Consider the following 21,695-nt stretch of genomic DNA (forward strand, 5'->3'; position numbering starts at 1 on the left):
GGTCCTATGGAAGGTAGCGTTTCCAAACAAGTCTCAAGTGTCTCACAAAAGACTTGGGTTGGAGAAATTATTAGCATGACAACGGCAGGGCCGTTAAGTACAGATAATAAATCAATATAATGCATCTATTTGAAGCAAAGAAGGAATTTCTTTAAAAGTTAGGTAAAAATCAACAATAGAAGCAGGTAACGTAATTGTGAAAACGCTGTGTAATTTACGTCCCCTATGATTTACATACTGAACTTTAGGTGTTAATCGCACAATAGGTTACATAAACATTTTAGAGTTAGGCTTAGGATTAAATAGATAAAGGTGGCGGTTCTTTACTAATCATGATTATTAATTAGAACTTGAATCATTGAGACACCCTGTAAGTAATCTCTGTGTATTTGTAGTTATAAAAAAAATACCTACTAATTATGTACCAATGGGGATTTACGATAATTCAACCGGTTAAACCGGGTTGGTAGATTTTGCTATGGTTACAATTATTGCCACAATTGTTTCTATGGTGATTTCTACCAATCCGGTTAAAGCGGTTGAATTATCGTAAATCCCCATTATTACCCATCCCTCTACAAGTAGGTAATTCTTGGCGACCCATTGTGGGTATATTTTCGGGATAATATATTTGTTGGTACCTGAATATTAGTAGAAATAAGACCTAGCAGTATCACCCATGGCCTAATAAGAGTATGGTCTGCTATTGCGCATAGTGCATTAGTCGGCGGGCGTTGATGTGACGTCACGCGGTTCTGAAACGAACTGGTGCCGGCAAAACTCCCATAATATTTCTATTTTTTTGCCTCATTGGTTATAACATTTGTTCAGATTATTATATACCATTGGAAAGCATATAAAATTATCTATCCTCTAGTATAAACACAGTTTTATAAAAATAAATTTTCGCGGAGTGAGAGATCCGATAAAACTGATACATTTTTTGAAGTTTTTTGTGAATAACTTTTAGCTCGACCAATTGCCGACGTCTAAACTATATGCATCTGATATATCTTTTTATTCCGCGTAATCTGATATATAACACATGTGGTTGTACCACTTGATTGGGTATATGAACGATTTTGAGGCTCTGCCGCCGCACTATAAGAATAAGTAAGAAAGCCTAACAATTACGGTGAAAAGTTTTCATTCATAAAGTGCTTACGCCTAATTAGAGCTTATCTGCATATATCTACGTAACAAACTGTGTTGTATTACAAAAACAAAGTAAAAATCATTAGGATTTAATCTAAAATATGAACAAAACTTTTTATTCAATACCATGAACAAAACATTAATTCAGACTATTTACAACTTAAGAGTTCTTTTTCATTAGCTACTAAACCATTTTCTTCAGTTTTTTCACATATTTTCGTCTTTCTGCAGAAGTTCCGCAGCTTTTCATTGTCTTATTTAGTTCCCGAATTCGGATATACGTTCTTACTTTAACTAAGTATTCGAGAGCGTCGTTAGGTATAGGTATTAATGTCGTATCACAGTTTTGATGCATTAAGTTAATTACTTTTTCAATAATTTTAGAATCGTGGCAAATGTTCTCGCCGTGCACGTGATTAAAGTAATACTCCATTTTCTCTGCGGCAACAGCGAAAAAATTTGTTGGCTTTGTCAAGTTCCCTTCAGATATAAAATTTATCCAATTACCGCCTTTTTCAAATTCGGCCTTTTCGCCTAAGAATGGGTATTTAGTTTTTCTACTGTTGTTACTACAACCGTACACCGCACAATGAACCATTGTAATGAAGTAATTAATTGTATTTACACGTCATGAAATGTAATACCGAAATTATTAGTGCAAATTCATTCTTATACGCGCGTACAATATTTCAGTGTACAGAACCGCGTGACGTCATGCGCGACTTGTGCGAGATTTCGTTCACGGGAATAGCAGACCATACTCTTATTAGGCCATGGTATCACCTATAGACAAATTGTATTTCATTTCTTATGACGGCTAGAAATTCACACGTTTTTATTTAAAAAAATTGAAATGTGGGAAAACAACTAGCGCAATCGAACCGCGAACTAAATTTTCAAGAAGTTAATAATTATGGGACGCGAAAAAGTAATAGTGGTTGAAATTGAGTAATTCTGGTACATACGGCAAGTGCTGCAGCACCTAAAACGTTACTGTATGAATATAATGGCCTTGTAACTTGTGAATCTTTATATTATTAATGAACAATTCCATTAGGTGGCACAAGAAAGGTGGTGCTAATGCTTCCCGACGGAAATTTGATGATGACCGATGTAACAGCAGAGCAGTACGCAGCACTTGAACTTGATAAATAAGTTCTAGTTCTAAGAAACTTAGCCTTTTAAGTGCAAAGTATTTTAATAGTTTTACTATTCTTTTTTTTCGTTTGTTTATAATTTAATTGATTGATTATTGTTTCATTAGATGTATTAATTTTAATAGCGGTAATATATTAATATTTAAAAACATTACTCACATGTTTCTCTCGACATCTCATCACACGTAAGATAAGCTACATTAAAAAATGTGAACCCAGTTTGCTTTTCCGTTTATTTTACCCTGTAATGTGTTTAGATATTAAAATAAATAGTATAATCATGATACATTTGCATATTGTTGTCGCTTTCAACGTCAAGTGGAAAAAGTGTCAAAATGTCTGGCATACCTTTAATACCGAAAGGCAGAGAATGCCAACAGTTGGACGTGTCACACGTTTTAAAAGAAGCACTGCAAGATGTACTCGATTCACCAGAATTTTATCGGAACGTGGCAAAAAATGTTTGCAAGTACAATGCGCAAAACACGTACCTACAAAGAGCTGGCAAGGAAATTACAGAAGTAAGTATGCCTATTTTCAATAATATCACAAGCAATAACAACGAAAATTAAGGTATACCATTCAACCAAATTGGACATAGTTGATCTGAGCGGAACAGAGTGCAATGTTATGACTGGGCAAGGGGAGTTTTTGAAACAAGAAAACCTAATAAGCAAAGACGCCATTCTGGCGGAGAATGTTAAATTGAAAAGTGACTCATTATTCCCGGAACTACCCCCCACAAGAGTGCAGAAATACAATTTGTTGCAAAAACGGGATATTTTACCTTGCAAACCTATAATATCAATGGGTATGATCATTTTTCTGTAAGAATTACGATTTAACGCAATATTAAGATTTTAGATTGAACTCAAATCGGCATCGTTGCACACTTTCGTGCGGATGTAGCCGAACGGATATTGCTGCAGAAAAACAGAAGATCGGTTTTATTCAACATGAAAAGTGAGTAGCTTATCTGACGGATCGGGAGTTGGTAATATAATGACAATGACGTTTTCCGTCTGCTACATCTTTGTAGAACATTTTTCACTTCCTCTCCTCCTGTTTTCTAATTATTTTAACGAACTCTTATCGCACGGACCGGAGATAAACTTTTATAAAACAAATGCAAATATTTCCAAATGTCCCTAATTTCTTAATACGCAATTACAAATTAAAACAAGACGATTATTTAAACAAAACCAAAGCAAACAAATCTGAAACAAAACAACATTCACCGAATTTCAATCTAAAATAGCGACTACATTTAACTTGAAATTTAAATTGAAATTCACATCATACAGGGTGACCACTAAATGTTCAGATGCTAAATAAAACGCCCACATGACGTAGTTTACACAACAATACATGAGGATGATTGTTTACCACTAAGGCTGACATACTCCACTACAGTGTAGGAGAAGGGCGTTATTACAACTGGAATGTCGTAATGACCCGTTTACACTTTAGGTGCATAAAGAAAGTGAAAATAGATTTTAGAGGGTAGCAGAAAACAAGCCTGGTTTTACTTCGAGCTGCGTAATTGGAGAACGGCCTACGTTCTGCTAGGCAGTCTGTTGCCACTAGTTCTCCAAATGCTCACTCAGTCGGCGGTCTGACCCGACGCGACACAGTCGATTGATTATGGTGGCGAAATTCCGGCCAAAAGTAGTGTGTTGCCGCTACTTCTGGTAACTCAACTACCAGGATTCGTTCATCCGCTATTACGGGTCACCATGCACGGAACAAACACGGGGGTGTTGTTTTTAGTCTGGGTTCTTGGGGCCGTTATATGCCGGGTCGAGCTTGGCGTTACACGCCCCCGATCACTGAACCACTCAAGCGCCACAACCACTGTAAAATGCTGGTTTATCTAAAAAATAATTAACTCGTGGACTGTAAATACTTGTTTATTCTTGTGCTTGTCTTAAACGCTCTTTTTCGACTCTACATAAAATTCGCCGTTCTCCCAAACTTAAAAATCTCGCGCAAGCGCGTAACAATCCTAAACAACCACGACAAGGCTCAACACTGAGGGGGACCATGTCTATGTTGCGTTTGCATGTAATTAACAATGAATCTTAATGTCGATTAGATAAGTTTGTATGATACCAACTCCCGCAGCCTACGATTAACCGCTAATGCGAGTATAATTGAACGTAGGTCTGCACAAACCAGAACAAAAGCACCTTTTTTAAAAACGGAAAATGTAATGCATAAAGCAGTCATTTCACAAGAAATGAAAATATCACATCGGCCGTCGTTCAAACTAGAACCAGACGAGATCTTCTTCTCCGAATACAAAACGGCAACATTATACGAAGTAAGTGATTTATTTTTGATGTGCTTTAACGCTTAGTTTGTAGAAAAAATTTAAACTAATTAACTCCTCTCAAGTAATCCAATCGTTTGCGCCACTTCCCACATCGTGCGACTTCCCCTTCAAGGTGGAAATATGTCAAGGCGGTGTAAGGCTCGCGCCGGGCATGGCGGCGGTATTCAGCGTTAAATACTACACAGATGTTTACAAGAACGTTAAAGATCTTTATAAGATCATTACCCGAAGTGGTGAAGAGCTGACTGTTAAACTTGAAAGCTTTCGAACGCCGCCCTGTCTAATGGTTTTTGTGTTTAGGAATTTTGAAAGCGTACAGCAAATGAGACTGGTCCAGTTGGGTTTGAGCTTGAGTTTTAGCGAAACTCGTCGTTTGGCTCTTAATTCATCGATCGATTGTGGAGATAGTTTGGTCGGTTACGAAGCGAACATCGATCTGCTCGTGAAAAATGAGGGGAAGTATGGGAGGTTTTTTATTCTTGATGAAGACGACTGGTATTTTAATGCAATTCCGGTAAGTTTTGATTAACTAGCATACCGTTCTTCCGCCAACACAAAATAACGGTGTAGGGTTTCTGTTCATCAAAGATGAAATGACAACTAAGAAATATGTAAGTAATACAATGTCTAATTTACAGGAAACAAGTAGCAGAACTAAAAAAACAATTGGTGCTTTTAGCATATATCCAGTATATTTTGAAATTGACGAAGGCGATTTCATTGAACTTGAAATACAGTTCCTTCCAGAGGAATACGGGGTGGCTGTCGAAAAGTTGTTTATACTATGCGACAACAATGCGGTTCAAGAGATCGAGCTTATTGGTGACGGTCTTGTGTTTGAGACCAGTACGGTAACCGTCGATTCGGTAGGTGGATGATTTCATTGTAGCTAAAAATGTGGTAAAAAACATCTTGCAGGAACTCCATCTAAAAACGCAAGAATTTTGTGATCCGCAAACTAATTATGTTGTTGATTTTAAAGAATGTTTACCTTTCTTTAAGTACTATCAAAAAATAAAAATACACAACACCTGGTAATTGGTTAAGCATTGAAAAGAGTAATAATTAGAATATTTGCAGCGGTATCAATTTTTATTACAAATGGCTCGTCAGGGAAAGTCAATGTGATAAGACGATTGATTTTAACTCAATGGACCCTTCCTGGGTAACGGTAACTAATGCCCCACAGTTATTGCGCGGCCGCAGTTCTACAGATTTTCAGTTGGTGTTGCAAAGTGACACAGTCATCAGAGGTTTAACCAGCTTAGTACTCGTGTGAGATGCTCCTATATCTTCTTTTTTAAGCAAAGAATGATTAAGTTAGTTTACACATTTTAGATGTACCTGAAACGTGTTTGTCCGAAAATGCATCGTTTTGCGTACTGGAAAATTTAAACGATGATAATGATGGAATTAAGGTGGGTACACTTTAAAGGCCAACGCTCACTTACGCACGGCGTATGAAATCAATGTAAGAGAAAAAGACGCTTCCCTCTACCGCACGAAGTGAGCGTCGGCCTTTAGTCTTTTACTCAATTAATTAACATTGCACCCTTATGTACGCTTTTACTTACAAATTACTATTAACAATTTTTTGGAACGAAATAATTAATAACACGGCTAGCTCAGTAATAAATAAACTTTTAATCACTCTTACCTTGGGGAAGGTTGGATTCTTGAATCACTTATAATCTGAAAATTAAAACCTGATGCTCTGGTTTGATCACTCTCAAATAAATACTCATATAAATTGAATGGTTTCGTTTTGTTCGCAAATTTGTTCCACTTCATATAAACAAATTGGATTGACAACTTTGATTAATAAATTAGTTTTTTTAAGTAACTTGCCACTACAAATCTAGCGCAACGGAATGTTTTGCACCTTGGACCCCAAACGCTTTCGTAGTAACAATTTATTTAAACGCGAACACCTTCATCCAAATATATATCGAAACAAAAAAAAAAAGATTCACTTCCTTATTAATACGATAACGCTTCGCAATATTCACGTTTAAAAATTACTGCAGCCGTTCGATCGCTTCTTTCACGCAAAGTAGTTCTCTTTCTCCATAAACCAGCTACATATACTATTACTTTATCGCTGCTGGCAGCTCGTAGCGAATTTAGAAGGCACCCACGTTCGTGAAACTTGTTAAAAATGGCGGCACTATCTCCGGTTGCGAGGACGATTCTCCCAAACACTCGGTTATAAGGTTTTCGGTTGGAACTTTTAATTAATAATCATTTTTTACGCGATCTACTAAATCTTTGGCGTTGTAAATGTGCACCGACGGTTCGGTTTCAGTAAGAAAGCCGCTCTTCCACCAGATTTTTACTTAAATACCTCGCCGAATCCAAATACGAAACGACCACCTTTTTCCTAAACGCAACGTGCGCAACCAATACAAATCTCGCATTTTCGCCACGTGCACGGCTGTTTGCAAAACGGAACGAAAGCTATGAGGCGTGTGAGATCGTGTCGTGTTAACACTGTGACGTTTCGACTTTTATCTGTTTACACACTTGTTTCTTATCTCAAAGCGCTTTATTCCTCGAATATTACCAAACCATTCCGGTAAAATAACAATATACCACTCCCTAAATACCCAAACAAGCATTGCTGGACTTAAAATGTAGCCATCTGTGAGAGGATCAGTTTTCAACAAAAGAAAAAAGTGTAATACGCCTCCAAAATATACAGGGTGTTCCTAAATATGATTTAAATACGAAAGAGGCTAATTCTTTGGCTTATTTTATGGCTAGAAGTTATAGATTTTAGGTTTTAGCCAACTTCACACTACAAAAACACATCAATAAAATCGACCCGGCAACGTTTAAAAATGGTCGCCAGAATGACTATTCCCTCCAAAAACTAACCAGATCTCGCTTAAATTTGAAATCGAAAAGTGACATTGTGATCAAATATCTAGGGCAGAAGAACAACGCCATAATCAAAAGTACAGTAGGGAAGGAACATAAAATAAAACAGTACAATGGCGTAATATGTTATAGCAAGTCTCTGCGTAATATGAATTCGCATTTTGAATAAGTCTTGATCAGTTATTGGAGTAATCAATAATATCGAATGAGCAATTTAGTGAAAATGTTTGTTTCATTAGATGGTTGATAATAAAGCAAGAATTGCATACACAAAACATGTTAAAAGCAAATTGCAAAACAAAGAACTGGCTGGAATCAAACAGGTAGAAAACAACGTACCTGTAGAACAGTGACTCATCTTGCAATAAAACTCTTCTGTTAAAAGCAAGATGAAAGTTTATATGGCCTTGGAGGGCAAATTCAATGTGGAAATTGTAGTGAATTGCAACTCAGATTCTACACCGGAAAGTTTTTGTGTTATTAGAGTTCGATGCGTGGAACCGGTACCAATATATGGACCCTCGTGCGGGACTTTTCAGTCTATAGTTGAGATTCGAGAACAGTCCCGGCATTAGGTGTCGTAACTAATCTGGTTACAGTTCTTCACCACTCCTGTGACTGTCTCTTCAAGGCGAAAAGTGTTAGTTTACAACAAGTCCATACTACACCCAGTCATACTTCAAACAATTCAATAATTTCCACATGTTTAAAAGAACGGTCAAAATTTATAAATTTAACTTGAGTCAAGACCATGTAATCAAAACAAACAGAATTTGAGTAACATTTACACCAAAAATCGGTTTCAAGTCAAAATTAACATTTATACATGCCTAAGCAAACCGAAACCTGCCGAGCTGCTTACTTGATTTAAAATTAGAATGGATTTGGGTAGCAGATGAACCTATATTATAGAGTAACTGATACAGCAGAAAAAATGTTGTTAGTATAATAAAATAATAAACAAATTGTTTACGAGCATTATTGGATTATGTTTATCCCATTCTTCTTATTTCGCAAATCGTCTTCACACAAAAAAAGGGGGTGGTAACTAAGAAAAGTGAAAACCTAATATTCAACAAATCTATATTAGCAATGGTAGTGGCCAGAAAACCGAGTTTAACTTCTAGCTGTGTGAATCGTAAAAAAATTATGGGTTCCAGTTCTCAGTAATTTTGTGTAAGAGAATAAACTTTTAAGAAAAACGAAATACTATCGTAAAAAAATGATATCAACAAATAGAGAATGTTCTGAAACATATTACTACCAAATATTTTGAAAGTAGTACCACAGTCTAATCAATAACTGTCAGTTACTTTGAATGATTGATCTTGGATTATTTTTAGGAATTTGTATAAGACATTTAACGTAATTATAATATTCCTAAAGGAACCGGCCTGTGAGAATCAATCGCATGACCCAATTCTTCCGAAGGTGTTTCCAATCAATGAATATTTCCAATAAAAGAAATTTGAAATCCCGTGTCAAAAAATTGTGCATGCGCAGACCCAATTCACTAATTTATGGGCAGATTTTCTTGAAATACAGGAAGGTGTTTGACAAAAAAAATAAATTACACGCACATCAAACAATTGAGTGTGTACCTATCCGCAGACAAAAAAAAGCAAGAAAATCACAGACTTACAATTCTTGTTTGTGATCCAGTTCTCAAATTTCCTCGGAATAAGATGTCTTCTATAAAAGCAAATTGAATTCACGTGGGAAAATACTCGGCCATTACAAGCGGTCAGTAAAAACACTAATTGATTATTTAAATTTTTCCAGATGTTAGACGTGGTAGTGGCTGAAATAGAGATAATTGCAAATTTTGAGGAAATACTAGTTACTTTCAATCCTCCTGAAATAAGATACGAGCAAAATATTGAGTAAGTATATAAACGCGCGCGCGTAAAATGTCCTAACAGAATTCAATTTGTAGGATTCATACCAGTCTCCAACAGAAATTCGAAGTTTGTTCCCATGCAAGTACAGACATGGCTTGCGAGTGGCAGGTTTCAAACCATAAAGTGATACGCGTGCATCCAACTTCCTTTGTACTAAAGTCAAAAGGCGTCTTCACATGTAAACTGAGAATTGTAGTGTGCCAATACGAAGACATTAACGAAACATTAACGTAAGACAATGGGGATCGCATTGATTATCAAATAAGTTATACAGCTTCAAGGTCGAGAAAGATTTGTATGTCAAAACCCTGGATGTGGTTGTAAAAGTAGTCAAGCCAAGAGCCGTATTTTCAACTATCATGCTCAATTTTGGTTCCGTACCGAAAGGTAAAAACGTGCCCCCAAAATTTTTCAGTGTTATAAATAAAGGGGAGGACAAGGTAGAATGGTTCATTTTGGAATGTTTCTATGATTTTAATAAGGGGAGCGTATTTTATAAAAATTCCTTAGAGCATTTATCTTCAAATAGAGGAGTGCTAGCGAAAGGACAATCGAAGAAAATCAGTTACACCATTTCACATCCGACGGTAAAATAAAAATTGAAATAAGGTACTTTTACTTGTATATTTTTAGGAGAACTGCAAATGGTTTTCTTTTCTTATCTTAGCATCCGCTCATCCGTCTTTAGTCACAATGGAGTCTATCATTTTAGTACTGTATGAAGTTGCCGAACCCCAACTTACACTTCATTGCAACTTGCCCAGTTTCCCCACCATTTTTCCAGGGAAGCTTTTGTACTTGGGATGCACATCTTCTTACTGTCTATGTGTGCATAACACTGATAGGAAACTGGCCGGTAGTTTTACTTTTGGTACTCCAAGAGGTTATCAAGCCAACTGTATCGAGGTGATCTTCAAGCCGAAATCTGGAATTATTCCACCAGAAAAGTGTACACATGTCCTGATGTCCCTGACTCCTCTCAAACCCGGAATAATCGAAGATGTACAAATTCGCTGTTTCTTGAACCACAACAGAAAACCAGCGATTCTTACAGTAATGTGTGTTGTCGACAATATCAGGTTAAATATTTATTTGCCGAAACAAAATGACGCAATGGAGAAAATAGTTTGGCCGTCTACATTGCAAGATTTACAAATATGCAATTCGAGTATTGCTGGCGAAGTGACCCTGGTAGCTAATCATTCAGAACTGTACGAGATCTTGGTATAATTTTGTAGAGTGAAGAAGGTTCCCCAAATCTAAGTGCTGAAAACCTTCAGTTAGATTTGGAAGTAGAATCAAATGGAACAGTCGAATTGTTGGAGGAAATGCACTTCAATTCTTCCGAATCGGATTTTCTTTGGGACACATTTGTAGATGAAGAAATGGACACAGATTCTCTAACACCGCCAACCGACATTCTTTTGCAAACATGCTTTGGTTCTAATTTAACATTGCACGAGCATGTAACGGAAGTGAAATTGGTGCCTGTGAAGAAACGTTAGGGATTTAGATTTACTGTAATTAATTCAGCATGCTTCGATTTTACAGTTGCAAAAACGACTATAATTATTGAAAATGTCACTCCAATTCCCAGTGCTGTAAGTGTCTGTGCCAAACGTTTCCTTTCCAAACCGACTGAAAGAACCAGAGAGAAGCTCTTCAACCAATTGCTTGTAGATTTAAAATTGAAACAGGGAGGTGAACACCTTTGCTTTGTTTCTGCATAATTTAGAGCGCCTTTCAGGTAATGAGTGGGAAGAGTTAGTTAACGACTACGGTATTGCGGTTAGGCCATCACCCCAATGCGCAACTATCGAGATTAAGACTCCGGTTGAAATTGATTTATGGATTTATGCGAACACTTGGGGTATTTATGTTGAGGAAATAGCTATCATGGTAGAAAGTATTGGGGTATTTACTTTTAATATGTTAATTGAGGTTGTTGGTTCTCCCATTGAGTTTCCGATGTCACTTAATTCCATACTGGATGAAACGGTTATGAGGTAAGTTGTCCGTAATAAAATGGTAGTTATATTATTGAGGTGGGTGGAGTGACAACTGCACCTTAGTAAATCGCAAAAATGTGCCATTTTGTGCACCAATCCAAGTTATGTGCGTCTCACTTCATTTCTGGAGAAAGTTGTATAGGGTGCACTTAATAATTCGTAAAATTTCACTCAAATTCAGCCTGTCGACAGCTATAACTTAAATCCCCATTGACCAATTTCCCATCTATTCAATCCCATAGTGTAGAAAAACAATGCTGCATAAACTAAACGTTTCCCATAACCTTAGACAATCACGCTATATCTCAAGACTCCAGAAGCAATTAAAAAGTCAGGACCATACTGGAAAGTACTGTTAAAGGAGGTTACATTTTAGGCAATATTTGTTATTCTCTCCTTAGCCCTATGTAATAGTTTTGTGCTGATCTGTCTACCCCTAATCGCAAGATTGGTATGACTTTCTTTTCAGATATCTAAAACTTTCAGGTTACGCATCACCTCTCATTGAGGGAAGAATTCGTTTTTTTTTTCGTGCTGAATTATGTGTCCACCTTTTCTTTATAGGCCGCATAATAGTCTTTTCCAAACTGCAAATGTTTTTCAGTGTCTTCTCCATAGGAAACGATGGGAGATGTTCCAAACGTGATGTATTTCATAATACTTTGTGATGGATGCACACAAAAGCACAAAATATGCACAAAAATGCTACAATAATTTGACGATTTGTAAAAGTGGGATGCTATAATTGAAGGGTGTCATTTATCTTTCTATAGGTTTGGAACCTTCACTTACCTGAGCGAACCGAAAAGTCGTATGTTAAAGATAAAAAATATTAGTACGATTCCAGTATGTTTAGTATGGCACATATTTTTCAAAACTGATTACTTTACCTCCTTCAATCTCCTTATGGATACCTTTGAATCTGATTTGAAATCGTGTGATGATGATGTTGAGGAGCTCTCGACTAAATTACTTATCACTAAAAAATATTACGGAAAGGAAGATCATAAAATTTTTCAGGTGAGTTGAAATATAGATTCTCCTTTTCATATTTTTGGATCTTGTCCTATAACTTAGTCCAGTCAAATAAGAAAAAATTAAAACATTAATCGGTAAAGATCTGAATTTTGGTACACATGTTCATTAGTGTTCCCTATTGGACATACTAAAAGTCCCCGTCAAAATCTGTTGCGCTCGAGGCGCCATCCTGGAAAAGAGGAGCACTTCTTCAGTTTATTGCCTATATATCGGCAACAATTATTGATACGGAAAAATAGTTCAGATAAAAAATATAGTTTATTAAATTGCCCATAAAAAAGCATATTAACATTTTTTTGTATGTCCAATACTTTAGCTATAATCCGATATCGAATAGGGAATCAAGTAGCCTGAGCTCTCGAAACAGTCGCGCAGATATTTTTTTACAACTTTTTACAAATCATTAAATTCATTGAAAATTCTACCAGTATTTCTTATATATGCGAAGTCGTCGCACCCAAGCTTGGTATGAGACACGTTTAATAAGGTTTCTCATAAAACTCTCTCTCAATAGAACTTCATCTTCAATGTGAGCACTGAGTGTGGACTGGGAGCCTTCAGTGTCCGAACAGAGTTAAGGTAATTCTGAAGGTCTGATAACGATGTCGGTTTTAATATCTCTCACTAGCAGGCACGTTATACTTATGCAGATAAGGGCGTTCTTCAGCTTCAGAAATCATTTCGTTGCTCCAACACTTTTACACATTTTCGCTTATCTTTTTGAAAAAAAATGTTATGTCATTGCTAGAATGCTGTATCGCACGACGATTCTGTTCATTATTTGGCTCTGTTACAGCTATCGGTGTAGTCATAAAAAAGACGGCCTCCTTCTAAAACTACGATACGGGGCCTAAACGCGTTCTGACATATTCAACGTGAGATTACAGCTAATGTACTGGAGATACAAAAAAATGTAAATACTCTTTTTTATAGGGAATTTAGTAAACTATATTTTTCATGTAAACTATTTCTTCGTATCAGTAATAATTGCCGAGACATGGGCAAAAAACTGGAAAAGTGTACTGTTTTTCCAAGATGGCGTCTCGAGCGCAACAGATTTTGACAGGGACTTTTAGTATGTTCAATAGAAAGTCCCAATAAATGTGTATACCAAAATTCAGATCTTTACCAATTAATGTTTTTATTTGTCCAAAATTGCACTAATTTTACTGGACTAACTGTAATATGTACAGAATCAGATACAGATCGTTACATAGATTACTTGGGTAGATTTTTGCACTAGCAATATAGAGGTAGGCCGTATAAAAATTGATGTAATTGAGTTTGAAGTAATTGCCAAACGGATTTTTACCGACATTAAAACGCAAGATTTTTTTAAATATCAACATGAACGTCCGAACGCAAATGCTAAAAAGTAATGTTATTTTTGTTTGTTTTTGTTGTTGTTTTCTATTTATGTAGTGTAGTAGGTTGTTGTAGCTCCCCAAGTAGCACGCAATATGGAAGCAATAATGGCTATAAACTGGCGCAACATTGACTTCATATTGTATTTTTATATTGCGCCAACATAGAATGTGAACGTTTTTAAAAATTGGGCCAATATAGTTAACAATATTGGTTCAATGTCACTTACAATATAAAACCAATACTGTTATACTACATTGGCCCGATCTCATAGTTACAATATCGGGGAAATATTGCAGCCTACATCGGACCAATATAGGATGTAAATGCTTTGTAAACATGGGCCAATATTGTTGAACTATATTACCACAATATAGAATGGATATATTGGGCGAATAATGTAATCTAACCAACACCAACATAGAATTTGAAAGCTATTAAACCTTGATTCAATATTTTCTCACAAGGCCGAATCAATAATGTTGGACGATATTAAACCAGAGGTTCTAGGTATGTAACTGTACAACATAATAAAATATCAGGTAAATTGAAAAGCGTAGGAAAACGGAATATCGAATTTATTCTGTAAAGAAAGAAAATGATGTAAAACTAAAGATGTTACAATTAACGATTTATACTTTTCCCTTTCCTTGCGACCCCCGTCCTATTCTGCAGCAGATGCGAAAGTCCCACTCACAAGACCCAACAGCTTGGAATGTATTCTTAACTGTAACTAAACAATATCAAAGATTAAAAAATTACTTATGAAAATTGATATAATATCTGGTTATTAGCACAAAATCTACTTCGTGCCTACATCTAAATGTTTATGCAAGCATTACCAAACCAAAAAACTTAATCTTATAAGATAATACCTATATAATAGGTACTTACCCTTTATTCTCAGTTTCTCACAGGATGCACAAATAAAGAAAGTCACCAAATACTCGCTGACAATACTAACACTTGCACATCTACAAATACAAAATGAAATGAAGTGCATTCATAATCACACAGATCACGTAAACAAGTATGTCACCGTGGTGTAGGTAGATATGCTTAATGGCGTGCTTATGCAGCGGTGCGCAAACTCTCCGAAATGATGCTATACTTAAAAGTGCTGTCTCATGTTTTTAATTACATAAAGGCCCAAGATTGTGCCCATATATTTTTTCCTATATTGATTAATACAATATAGGCCCAATGTCGATAATATCAATATAATAAGATATCGAATTCAAACATTAGACCAACATTGCGCCAATATTGTTTTATTCTATGTCGATTAAAACAACATAGGTCCAATACCGACAATATCGATATAATAAACATATTGACTATACAATATTAAACCAATATTGGAAACATACGTGTGAGACTACATTGACTGACCAACATTGCGCGTATATAGTTTTTTTGTACATTGATTTAAACAATATATGTACAACGTCGATATAAACAATGTTGGTTACATAACGTTAAACCAATATTGAACCATTATTAGAAATATCCATATAACATTATATTGGTTATTCCAGATTGCGCCCATACCAGAATTATCTATATAGAATTATATTAGATATTCTATATTGATCCAACATAAACTTTTAAAATGTTGGATTTACAATATATGTCATATATAGGTGTAACATTGATGATGTTCCATATGAAATTTACAGAGATTTTAACATGTAGGTCCAATATAGAAAACGATATGCAATATTGCGCCAACATATTTATATTGGGCCTAGATATCCCCTTTCTAATGCCAAGATTATGTGCTACCTGGGATCCCTTATAGTAGGAGCGCAGACAATGCTGGTTGCAGCCTCTGAAGGGGGCGCAGGAGCGAGTTATGTTTAGTCAAAGAGTATTAAGTATTCTTTGGTTTAGTTGTAGTTGCTGATTGTAGGTATGAATTTAAGGAGCTGTGTTTAAGGAGTCATATCTTTATATTGTCGTTAACAAACGATTATTGTAGTAGTAACGACTTGACTTTGAACAACAGCTGTATTCAGTATCACTTGCACCGAAAATAGAATCGTTTGCTGATCATTACGAATTGAAAAGAGAAGGTTAGGCGACACTTAAAATGGCAAAGTTTTTCCGATCACAATAGATTGAAATAGATAGATAGGTCAGATTTCAACAAAGAGAGAGATGCGGAAAGAGATCAAAGTTCGGAGTCACTTAATAGTACGTAATATCACCCTCTATTATAACTGGGAGTCGGTGAAGGGGGTTGAAAATGTTGAAGAGTGTAAGAATACAATGTGGCATCAGTACCTCTCAACATTGCACGTTGGAAAAGAACGATATTGAAGAACTGTTTAATTTCAAAGGTATAATCAACTATCGATTTGATTTACTGGAATCATACACTGGTCCTGTTTCTATCAAGATTTGAACGAACATGTTATTAACTACCGTCACTTTCGTAAAATGGAGTTTGGTGGCGAGGAGGAGGAGTACGACGACAACATCTATCGCGATATTGAAGATGTGCTAAGCTATAACAAGGCGGTTGCAGATTCGTTAACGGTCTTTCAAAGCGCACGTTTTGATGAAACCGTAATTAATCCGATATTCACACCTATTCCTCACACGGAGAATCTTCGAACTTTGGGTTTTCCAGTGCACCGGTAGCTTGGTAGGTGGGTTGGGTTGTTGAAAGAAGATGGCAGGACGAGTTGGCTTTATTTTTGATTTTACAAACTAAAAGTTTTAACACATTAGTGTAACTATAATGACCTGAAAAATTCATACCTAAACCAGGCGCTGGCGTGGAATAATTAAAAATTATTTTGACCAAAACCACAAGGCTTTAGAGTGCGTAAAATTTTGCTCTTAATTGTGCTACGTTGCAATATAAAATATCAAATTCCCTTTCCTCTAACCTTTCCAGCGCCTGCTTTCACTACGGCAAAAACAAGTTTGCACATTCGGGCAATACCCGCGTATTTTTGAACTTTACATTTTAAATTACATTACCTTTAAATGAAGTTTCTGCTACACCAGTGAAATCCGAATATTAATTCAAAATCAAGAACTGATAACCGCCACGTACGGGTACGAGTTGGGAGGACAAAAAGTGGACGTGTCTAGGAATCTTGGAATTACATCCTCACTCAAAGGATACGTATCGTATACGTCTACCGAAAGCAAAGGTATGCAGCATTTGGGATGGTCACCTACAAACGAATCCGTTCAAGTAGATTACAACAAGAGCAACATAGAAAAACATTTCGCTGTATGTATACCGCTAAAGCACAAGCCAAGTTCTGCAAACATGCGATAAGAATTGGTGCTAGAAGCGATTCCGACTGTTACCGCCGACGATGCAGTAATAACGTTAAATACAATTTAATGGAAAGTTCCGCACGCGACGTTTAGCGACTGTGCCAAAATTGGCCTATACGAACGGATCAATAAGAGTGCAACAATTATAAGACAGGCACGGGCACAATCGGATTATGGCCAATCAAGACCTCAACCCAATCAGAAAACACGCGATGGGCAATTGTGGCATTTCAACGTAGCGGGATAAGTTTTCGCATGAGGCAAGAGCGGGCGGTTTCGATAACGTGAAAATTCGAAATCTTAAACTGCATCTTAAGTCTGAAAGTTATCCGTACGAAGCGATGCACTTAAATGTTAATGCAAATAAGTACATAACAGCATACCAAAACTACGTAAACTTTCGACTAGATTAGTACGCAAAGGACTATTTGTATTTTAAAAGTTGCCCAATATTTGTGCTGGACTGTTCGAGACAAAACGAATCTCTGAAGCATTCGACGGTTAAGCTGGAAATTTCGCCCCCTAAAATGAAGGTAGTGACACAGGAGAATAGGCTGCCCATTCACAATCTGGATAACCCCAAATGTAGAGCGGAAAAACATGGCGAGTTATTTCCAAACAATGTAAGATGCTTAATCTGCGGACCGTCCAGTTGCGGTAAAACGAACACGATGCTCAGTCTGCTAACTGAGCCCAACACGTGTACGTCTATTCTAAATCGCTAAATCAGGACAAATATAGGGAAATTTTGCAACCGATGAAGGATATCGGCTTCTTCACATTTAGTAAGAACGCAGACATGGAACTCAATGCGACCAAACCTAATTCGGTTTTTATCTTTGACGATATCGCTTGTGAAAAACAGGATAACTACTCATATAATAAACATGTTTAACGCTGCACTCGCACTTGCGCAAAGGTAAACTTCTTATTTGTCGACCGAAAACTGCGCGTACTTTCAACAAATGGTGCAATGCTCATTAATCTAGTCACCCATGAAATTAGTAACGTTTTACTTCAAGTTCGCGTACTACTGACAATTCATGGCTGACTAGATTAATGAGTATTATTGAACGTTGTTGAAATACACCCACGCGCAGGTTTTTTGCGGTTTTCCGATGCAAGAGTATACTATACATTTTTAAAAGAGAATAAAACACTTGCTCTTTTGTTTTAAAAAAATAAATAAAACAAAAATTGAAAAATATAAACTTGAAATATTTTTGATTAAATAGATATATACGATATTCCATATCTACTTTTCGAACACCTTGTATAAAAATATAGGCTAAGCGCGTAGAGGTCGCCGTAGTACATGTAACGACAACGACTATACTTGTTCCATGAGCACAAATGTTTTTAAATTAAATTACATGATATCTTTAAACAATCACGCAAATGACGGCTTGTATTATACAGGGTGTTTTTTAAAGATGGGCCATAGAAAGCACATACCTTTCATACACCATAACCGTAGGTGTGTGCAATGGAAAGGCATTGAGTTATTTAAAATGGGCCATACATTGCGCCAATTGTTCTCAAATTTTGGCCTTGCGGTTAGTTATTTCACTGACAATTCTCGATCTCAATCCTTCAAACTGCATCAACAAAGCAGCAACATGTATTCCGCCATTCGAAAAGGTGTTCATGTAGTACAATTTGTACAAGAGTGGGCGCAGTAGCTGAGTGGTATGCCAGCTATTCAGTGCCGAGTATCGGGTATTGTTTGGTTGCCGGTGGAAAACAATTCGAGTACCGATTGTAATTTTATACGTTTATATCTGATTTGAATAAATTTGTTGATTTAGAAACAATTTCTACAGTACGGTGGTAGATGATTCGCGAGGAAGCTATGACTGAAACAATTGATGCCATGTAGGTAAATTTCCCTAGGCCCATTTTAAATAACTCAACGCCTTTACATTGTCGTATGGCCCACCTTAAAAACACACTGTATGTATAATATGTCTTCTTCAAAAGGTTACACCTCGCTGTATAAGACTGAAGCCGAAGCAATCGAAGATGATTACAATTACACATGATCCTCGGCATTTTCCAGTGAAATTTGAAAAAACTGACATCGAAGCCGACCTCCTGGGATACGTACATTTAAAAAAAGACCATAAGTAACACTTTACCCGTAACTTACATTGGCTAATGTAAAAAGATTTCAAGATGACTTGTTCTACCGGAAGTCTGATACGGAATCAACCCCAGTCAATGTGAAATTGCTTACCACACTGGAACTGCCACTGCTGCAGCTACAACTGTTGCAAGGTGACATGACAGTTACTGCATATGCTAGTGATATTATTGATAAGCATGAAGTACAGTACGAAAAAACACTCATCTTTAGAAACATTCACGACACAGCTGCAACAGTTTCAATGAATATTGAGAAACCGTTCAAAGTCTTGCAGTTATCTACAGTCGAAGCCGAAACTAGCGAACATTGCCCCGCAATCTTAATCAAACCTGGCGACTGCCTACAGGTAGGTTCCCAATTTTTGAACGATATCTTATCCATTTCTCCAAAGGTGCTAATCGAGTGCGTAGTTGACGTCGAATATGTACTATTTTACGCCGATGCGTTGTTTAACAATAAGAACTCGACCAACTTCGAGTACTTCAATCAGGACGAAAATTCTGTTACACTCGAACAAGACCTAAACATTAATCAACTTGGTGTACAGAAACAGGTAACACATGTAATATACCGTTGTTCTTTAACTAGCAATTTTTTACAGGTAACAAAAATGAAATTCATCCTTTACTATCCTGATCTACACATATCTCAAGAAACGGTTAACTTTCAACTCGTTTACATTGGCAACACCAAAATGGCGTTATTGATGTTGTCGAACACTAAAGGTATTTATTTCGTAATGGGCGAACAATTTGACAATGTCTGTTGATAATTATAGGTACACATTTACACTTTAGCATCATCAAGTCTATATTAGACAGTCCATTTAGGATTGTACCAAATAAGGGAATTGTTCCTAAAGCTGAAGGAAGGACTCTTTCTACAGTAACGTTAAAAATTTATTTTTCTCCCAGGTAAGTTTTTGATTTTGAAGATTGGGCGCGCACTTCAACATATACCTCCCAATTTTTCATTGGTGGGGTTAAAAATTAAAAATGAAACGCAAATTTGAGATGTTTGGGAGGAGGGGGGTAGCTTTCAAATGATTCATTTTGAACATTCGGTTTCTTCGGAAAACACTTTTGTTATCAGCCAATTTTTACTTTGAACGGAACTACATTTTTGCTTTTCATGGGCACTGAAAAGAAAAAATGAGTGTGGCAATCAAAGTGTATGGTGAAAGCTTAGTCTTAACTTCAAGAGCCTTTTTTTCTTATGTCAATTAAACTCCTAAAAGATATCCTCTATGTGAGAAGTAAAAGTGTACATTACATATAAGCTAGAGCTATATATTGATATAGGTATATGATCACTTTGTTGGATATATATTGAGAATATAGTGATGCACCTATGTTTATAAGTACCATTGGACTTCTTACCACCATAATGACTTGAATTATTTTTAGCGAATCCACAACCTACCATGAAGAAATTAACATACTGAGCAACATTCCTTTCCTCTCGAAGAAGGTGACCTTAACGGGAATAGGAACCCACAATGAAAAATTCTACGAAGAAGGAATATAAAATATTTTGTTCTATACTTTAATAAAGAGCGCATAAAAAAAACCAACCGAATCTACATTATTTGGCCCAAATCGCTGTACATACAAACGTTCGGTTTCGGAGAGAGTGGTTCCAAAGAGGCCTGGTCCGCCTAAGGTAGGATCAGGTTTTACTAATCGTAAATCTCCGAATGTCCTTAATGCCCACGCGACCATTGCTTCGTTTTCCGCCAAGGTAATCGTGCAAGTACTGTACACCAAGTAGCCGTCCTTTTTCAGCAAGGGAACAGCCTAAAACAGACAAAACACCCGTTAAAATGACCTTTTCCGTTAAAATTTGACCGAAGCGAGAGAAATGTTCTACAAATAAGATATGTCTAAAAATTCCCCAACCTTGTAAAATAACCATATACGTTTTATGAGTTTAACGCAGTCATTCAGAATTGAATTAAAGACCTGATGTATAATATGAAACTAAGCAGATGGTATAGTTTTCAAAGTACTAAGTAGTTTACTAGTTACGTCCGGGCGAAATTCGTACCGTCTTTGGGAAATCCCGTTTTTTCCCGTGTCCCGTTCCCGTGGGAACTTCGGGAAGTTCATTCGGAGTACACCTCCAAAGAAACCTACATTGTCAAATCTGTTTTCAACTGTAAAACATAAATAACCATTTTTTCCTGTTCCCGTTCCCGTGGGAGTTTCGGAAAAGTTTTTTACTAACTCAGAAACTTTCGCGGGTATACGTCCAACCATTCGGCATTACCCAAAGTTTCATCACAATCGGATGAGCGGTTTAGGTAGGCATAAGAGACAGACATGACAAACTTTCATTATTATTTATATTAATAATTATAGACCCGGCGAACCTCGCACGAAAACGCCAATGGCCATTGTGCGTGCTCGT

At 36.5% G+C, this 21,695-nt stretch overlaps 2 protein-coding genes across 3 annotated transcripts in view; both read left to right on the forward strand.

The window, feature by feature from the left end:
* LOC116177311 overlaps positions 1–2,466 on the forward strand; it is a 29,147-nt gene extending 26,681 nt beyond the window's left edge. Inside the window, exon 10 of the mRNA XM_031496251.1 lies at positions 2,213–2,466. Coding sequence (XP_031352111.1) covers positions 2,213–2,310 — 98 coding nt within the window. The 3' untranslated portion in view covers positions 2,311–2,466. The remainder of the gene's footprint in view (positions 1–2,212) is intronic.
* Positions 2,467–2,591: 125 nt separating this feature from the next.
* Positions 2,592–20,851, forward strand: LOC116177310. 2 transcript variants are annotated; one of them, XM_031496248.1, is made up of 23 exons: positions 2,592–2,833; positions 2,886–3,123; positions 3,170–3,275; positions 4,476–4,635; positions 4,679–5,161; positions 5,286–5,513; positions 5,566–5,681; positions 5,728–5,922; positions 5,972–6,065; positions 9,310–9,410; positions 9,464–9,658; positions 9,703–10,015; positions 10,062–10,619; positions 10,667–10,928; positions 10,980–11,129; positions 11,176–11,434; positions 12,211–12,457; positions 19,121–19,266; positions 19,308–19,632; positions 19,678–19,839; positions 19,888–20,011; positions 20,065–20,200; positions 20,693–20,851. In XM_031496248.1, exons 1-23 carry the CDS (start codon positions 2,648–2,650, stop codon positions 20,811–20,813), a joined length of 4,905 nt encoding a protein of 1,634 aa, XP_031352108.1. In that variant the 5' UTR covers positions 2,592–2,647; the 3' UTR covers positions 20,814–20,851. The 2 variants fall into 2 exon arrangements, with proteins under 2 accessions (XP_031352108.1, XP_031352109.1); XM_031496249.1 differs by lacking the exons at positions 19,678–19,839; positions 19,888–20,011; positions 20,065–20,200; positions 20,693–20,851 and having other exon boundaries at positions 19,316–19,449.
* The last annotated feature ends 844 nt before the right edge of the window (positions 20,852–21,695 follow it).

Source organism: Photinus pyralis, unplaced genomic scaffold, assembly GCF_008802855.1.
Source record: "Photinus pyralis isolate 1611_PpyrPB1 unplaced genomic scaffold, Ppyr1.3 Ppyr1.4_LG7, whole genome shotgun sequence".
Lineage (NCBI taxonomy): Eukaryota > Metazoa > Arthropoda > Insecta > Coleoptera > Lampyridae > Photinus > Photinus pyralis.

What these genes read in the sequence shown, in the direction of transcription:
- LOC116177310 (XM_031496248.1), top strand. Translation starts at nt 2,648, where the DNA reads ATGTCTGGCATACCTTTAATACCGAAAGGCAGAGAATGCCAACAGTTG. An exon ending in AAACGGCAACATTATACGAA is followed by an intron (nt 4,636 to 4,678) that starts GTAAGTGATTTA and finishes CTTAGTTTGTAG; the next exon opens with AAAAAATTTAAACTAATTAA. An exon ending in AGATACGAGCAAAATATTGA is followed by an intron (nt 9,411 to 9,463) that starts GTAAGTATATAA and finishes TTCAATTTGTAG; the next exon opens with GATTCATACCAGTCTCCAAC.